This window comes from Mytilus trossulus, chromosome 5, assembly GCF_036588685.1.
Source record: "Mytilus trossulus isolate FHL-02 chromosome 5, PNRI_Mtr1.1.1.hap1, whole genome shotgun sequence".
NCBI classification, from domain to species: domain Eukaryota; kingdom Metazoa; phylum Mollusca; class Bivalvia; order Mytilida; family Mytilidae; genus Mytilus; species Mytilus trossulus.
The window spans coordinates 41,667,743-41,673,825 of NC_086377.1; the positions used below are offsets into that span (position 1 = coordinate 41,667,743).

The 6,083-nt window shown below is 32.1% G+C and overlaps 1 protein-coding gene across 1 annotated transcript; it reads left to right on the top strand.

The window, feature by feature from the left end:
* The first annotated feature begins 916 nt into the window (after positions 1-916).
* Positions 917-5,790, top strand: LOC134717952 (collagen alpha-1(I) chain-like). The gene is made up of 5 exons (XM_063580452.1): positions 917-1,001; positions 2,322-2,396; positions 2,778-3,233; positions 4,402-4,578; positions 5,558-5,790. Exons 1-5 carry the CDS (start codon positions 917-919, stop codon positions 5,788-5,790), a joined length of 1,026 nt encoding a protein of 341 aa, XP_063436522.1.
* The last annotated feature ends 293 nt before the right edge of the window (positions 5,791-6,083 follow it).

Genomic DNA, 6,083 nt, shown 5'->3' on the forward strand with positions numbered 1-6,083 from the left:
ATTTTTGTTTAAATGGTTACATTCCTAATTTCTATACACGTAACATGTTAAAATGCTGTAAAGTAATCTGAAATATAAAAGCAATAAAGCATTTATTTATCATTTATATAACATAAACTGCCTACTCTTCTTTTAGATGCAAGTCTTTTTTTTTAGTGTTTTCCGTTGGAAATATTGTTTAAATGGTTATATTTTTAACTTCCATACATGTAACATGTTTGAATGCTCTTAAGGAATCGAAAGTATAAACAATCAAACCTTTATGTATCATATATATAAAAAAAAAACTGTCTGCTTTTCTTTTTGATGCATGTCTTTTTCTGTGATTTCCGTTTGAATTTTTGTTTAAATGGTTACATTTTTAATTTCTATACACGTAACATGTTAAAATGTTGTAAAGTAATCGAAAGTATCAAATAAACCGCTTACATTTCTTTTTAATTCATGACTTTTTCAAAGTTTTCCGTTTGAATTCTTGTTTACATGGTTAAAGTCTTAAATTCTATACATGTAACATGTTGAAATGCTGTAAAGTAATCTGAAAAATAAACAACAAAGCATTTATTTATCATTTATTAAAAATAAACTGCCTACTTTTCTTTGTTGTTCTGCTTTAATTTTTGTTTGTCAAACACTCTGTCTACTTTTTGATGTATGTTTTTCTTTTATTTTGTTCCTTTGAATTTCTGTTTACTTGGTGATATTTTTAATTTCTACCCATTATATATGTTTAAATGCTGTGCAGAATTCATTGAATATTTATATGATAAAAATTAAATTTACGAATAAATAAAGATAAACATGTTGCATAAAACTTAGAATTAGTAATTTTTTAAACGAATAAAGGGAAATGTATTGATTAGAATGAGTATTTAAACGAAATCAACTCCTGTAAAAGTTGCAATCCCACTCAAATATGTCAATATATACATGTCTATGGTATTGTCTAGCAGCATTTGTCGTTCTTCAACCTGATGCTAGATATACAGAAACGATTTACGGTAAGTTCTAACCTTTAAAATATCAAATCATCAATACCTAGGTAGACTTTTAAAGACTTTTGCAGTTTTTGAAAGTTTTTTTTCAGTCATTTTCAGTCATTTTCAGTCTTTCTCAGTCTTTTTTTTCAAATTTTGTATGTTGTATTAAGTAGACTTTTGTTTCTCTTTTCGTCGTTTTCGCTTTTTGTAATGGTTTTGTGGCTCTCTTTAGACTTATGACATTTGAGTGTCCCTTTGATATATTTTGACTTCATATACTGTAAACCAACTTATTTTCGCGGATACTTTAGGTAGCACTCCACAGTTAGGTGTGTAGTTTCGCATTTTGGCCCCTGTGGATTTTTAAATATGAGAGCTAGTGTGCAATAAAATTCATTTTTGGATAGCTGAGTATTAAAATAGCCTTTGTATTGGGTTTATATGAACATCAAGGTTATGTAATGTATGTAATATAGGCTGTTTTCTGTATCACAGTCCGTATTTGCATGTCCATACCATACATTGGTCCGGCAATTATTGTACTGTTTTTTTCCAACTTTTTATCGCACAAACTTTGTGATTGGATTTTACGAAAAAATGAGGCGAAAGACACCCATTTTTTATTTTATCATTAGGAAGATTTAAGAAAACAGTTTCTAAAAAGGTATCACTCAAAGGCATTGAAATTCTAGTTTGATCCAAATTTTGGGGGGATATATGACATGTTCACCCACCTTTTTGCAATATTTTATGGTAAATAAATGCTGAATGTTGCCATGGATACACATAAAAGGAATAAATTTTCACCCTTTTAACTTTGGAAAATTGAATCTATGGAAGATACTGATTACATACATATGCACATGTACAACACAAACAGTTAGGTTAATGTATTAGAAATCCAGGAATAGGAGATGATAAAACATTTTGGGGCTCATTTTTAATTTTATTTTCTAACTGTGGAGTGCTACCTTATTTCGCGTTTAGCCCTATTTAGTCCATTTCGCGGATACTTAATATCGCAAATTCCTAATTTACCAGAAGTGTTTAGATAAGTTAAGATCCAAGTGATGCAGATTCGCGATGATTTAAATTCGCGTCATTTTTCTTTTCGCGAAAGTCGCGAAATTAAGTTGGTTTACAGTATGTATATTAAAGACATTAAATAATAGAAAAGAGCATTATTACTCTCGACGGAGTAGAACCTGATAACTCTTACTACACATACTACATAAAACAATAGATAGAAAAATACAAATTTGGAAACATTATGCATGCCAATAACAATTCGAGAAAGTAAATAACAATATTTCATCAACAATTTCAATTGATCATTTTTAGAAATAGAACTTTCTGGACCTCCAGGACCGCCAGGACCGCCAGGACCCCCAGGGCGTGGTATGCCTGGTCCCAAAGGTAAGAAGAACTAGGAATGAGTATGTATCTGTACTGGGAATTAGTAAGAAAAGAGCGAAAATATCTTTTATCCTTTACATGTTTATATTAATATGTCTATGATTCGAATTAATTTTAAGGAATTGTACTATTGTTTTATAAATCCGCCATGTCCAATTCATTAACCAGACAAATCGCTTCTTTTAAAAAAAGCCTGGGTATTCATTTAGCAAAATTACACACACTTTCGATACACTTTTTTGTTGTCTAAGGTTTTAAATGGTGCTTGGAAATATTCAAAATATTTCTAAATCAAGACAAAACATAAAAAGTAAACCAATCAAACAGTCTTTCCGTTTATCTCTATGTAGTCATTGAACTTATTTCATACATATCTAAAAGGGAAAAGAGGATACACTGGACAAACTGGAACTCCAGGTTATAGAGGCAAAATGGGACCTTCTGGACCAACTGGACCAGCGGGACCATCTGGACCAGCTGGACCATATGGACCAACTGGACCAAAAGGAACGAATGGAACAACAGGACCGACTGGACAAACTGGAGATTATGGTCCAAAAGGAGTGACTGGGAAAACAGGACCAATTGGGCCTTCTGGTCCTAGTGGACCTACAGGATATAAAGGAATACAGGGAATTCAAGGTGAGACTGGACCAACTGGGCCACTCGGACCATCAGGTCCTACTGGATCATCAGGACGGGTTGGAGATACGGGAGCGTCTGGACCAACGGGGAAAACGGGACCATTTGGACCGAGTGGTATCACAGGACCAACGGGACCACGTGGACCTACTGGTCTCTCAGGACCCCCGGGATCAAATGGAAATCATAATCTAGGTAAGATTAGAGAATTTTTATTAAAATGTGTAAGGGATAAAGAACTGGTATTTTTTTCTTTTATTGGGGTTGAAAGGAAACATCTGAATTTCTATTTTCTTTTCAAGAAGATTTTATACAAAATTGTGTTACTCTGTCTGAGTCTGAATCAATTGGATAAGATAAACAGTCATCTGAGGAAGTCATCAGTTAAATTACACAAAATGTGTATTTCAAATCCGAAGGCAAATGCTAATGTAAAACAGTTTAAACTTTACAACTGACCACGGATCTTTTTGAAGAAGATAAAAAGTAAAAACACAAAAATACCGAACTCCGAGGAAATATATTATCTACTTTTGCTGTTTCTCTTATTAGTTTTTTGTATTGTTTTGTGTAGCTTGTTCATCTGTTGTGCATTTATACTACTGTCAGCAGTTATGGGAGGAATGGCGTCTTCAAACAAGTCAGAAGCCTGTAGTTCCGTGATTGTCATTGGTTAATCTCTATAATTTTTTGTTTTTTGGTAAATAATTTTGTTGTATATTGTGTAGGTAGTTTTCTCGCCTTTGATAGCTGACTATATGGTATGGGTTGCCCTTACGTACTTACATCCTCTTTGGAACATTGGTTAATTAGTCACATACAACTCGATTCAAATCATCTGTTGTTACATGTCATTTTTGTATTTGTATTCCTCTCTTTTTATAACTTTCTTTGTCTATGCCTAACTAGTTACTTTATTATTCTGAGTTCGATGTGTTTTCTGCAAAATATGCTGTGGGGAAAAATTAAACTGTGTTTTCCTTAATATTCTTTTTAAACAGTCTGTAAACTGATTTGATTTAAATGAGGGTGAAAAATGCACATACAGGATAGCCGATCTTGAACAATCTAGTGTATCGAATAAATTTGTGAAAAAACAATAATAAAAGTACTGAATTCCAAAGCATATTTAACATGGAATATTCCATAAAAAATGACTAAATCAAACGCTTTTAATCAACATAGAGAAAACCAACAGGTATTTTTCGGAACTAATGGTGTTAATTAAACGTATGTGTAAACAGATTAAACTCCCTGATGTGCATGTTGTGTAATAACTTATAATGAGATTTAATGCTTCATTTGCTATTAACTTGATTTCTTTAATTAAACAAGTATCTGATACACGCAATTCTTTCAACAGAGTGTACCTCCAATGGATTTCAGTTTGACGAAGGAACGTCCACTTGTATAAAGTTAGTGTCAACAAATGGAACTACATGGGAGGATGCAAGAAAATATTGCCAACAATATGAAGATGGTGACTTAGTTAGCATAGTATCAAAGGAAAAATGGGAATTCATCATGGGAAACTTTAGTGGTAAGTTTTAGTAAAAATAAGAAAATACTGGAGGATATTCAAAACTCGTAATTCAAATAAGGAAGGACTACAATAAAAATTGAAAAAATAATAAGGAAGAAAAAAACCGATAGTAAACAAAACAACAGACGGACATTAAACAATGAAGCCAATTTCTCTTACCTAACGCCATAGATCCATTATCCTTAATTTTTATTACAGATAATATTTTGTTGCAATAATTGCCCCTTTTGAATAACTCCATGGGTTATAAAAAGGTACGTTATATTCAATTGTATTTCACGTCCTAAAAAATAAATTTGGTTCCAGTATTTAGTGGTTATTTTTTCTTTCTTTTGGAAGGCCTATGTGTGTCTGTATATTTAACGCATCAATGTATATATAACGGTATTTGACGAGACTGTCATTAAAGAGAGGGTTAGCGCTATAGAACCAGGTTTAATCCACCATTTTCTACATTTGAAAATGCCTGTACCAAGTCAGGAATATGACAGTTCTTGTCCATTCTTTTTTGATGCGTGTTGTTATTTGATTTTGCCATGTGATTATGGACTTTCCGAATTGATTTTCCTGTAAGTTCAGTATTTTTGTGATTTTACTTTTTAAAGTCTTTTGTGTGATTTTACCACAAAATTAGATAAGTGTATGACCATATAATATGATGTTGAAAAATTTGTTAGAGTTAAAATGAAAGGATGGAAGATGTCCTATAGAAAAACAATATATCAAACCTAGTTTAAATCGTCATCTAACAATCTAATGTTTCCTTGATAACATGGGTAACAGCGATTCTCTCAAGGGTAAACTTTTACAATGAAAATAAGTGGAGATCCAAAAAAGTCGAGAGAACCGTGTCTATACTGTTAATTTAACTAGTTTCCTAAAAAAATATCATAATTGTGATGAACTCGGATGTTTTTTTCTAATAAAAGAGAGGCGATATAACACCCTAATTTCACATTTACATTATTTTATTCAGACAATGGAGCTCTATGGATAGGGCTAAAGGATAAGACATGGCTGACCGGGGAAAGTTTCATCAACATTTACGAGGTCAATATACAACTTAATGATTTCGATTCTGGTTTTCCTTCGGAACCAAACAACTCATGCGGCATACCAAACCCATTAAGCTCTACACAACTCCAAGATGAAAACTGTAGTATTAGGAAAAGACCCAACTTTCTTTGTGAAATCGTTATGGCACAATAGAGACCTTCTTTTTATTACTTTTTTTTAATGAATATAAATAAAATCCTTAAAAGCAATTGGTTGTTTTGGAAAATATTTTTTCGCCACTTTCATTTCTTGAGAGAAGATATTAGATATATGATACAGTGTGTCAAATAATTTATACACTTTTTAAACTGACACCGTTTCACTTACTATTTCCTTGTTAGAGTTATCTCCCCAAACACAATTTTACAAGTTATCTCTATTCCTTTGCAGCTGTAAAAGACCCTTCAAAATTTATTTTATCACAAAATAATTATATCGTTAGTATG

Bases quoted from the DNA above. Each gene is read 5' to 3' on its own strand.
- LOC134717952 (XM_063580452.1), top strand. From the start codon at position 917: ATGTCAATATATACATGTCTATGGTATTGTCTAGCAGCATTTGTCGTT. The intron at 1,002-2,321 runs GTAAGTTCTAAC...GATCATTTTTAG, and splicing joins ATATACAGAAACGATTTACG to AAATAGAACTTTCTGGACCT. The intron at 4,579-5,557 runs GTAAGTTTTAGT...TATTTTATTCAG, and splicing joins CATCATGGGAAACTTTAGTG to ACAATGGAGCTCTATGGATA.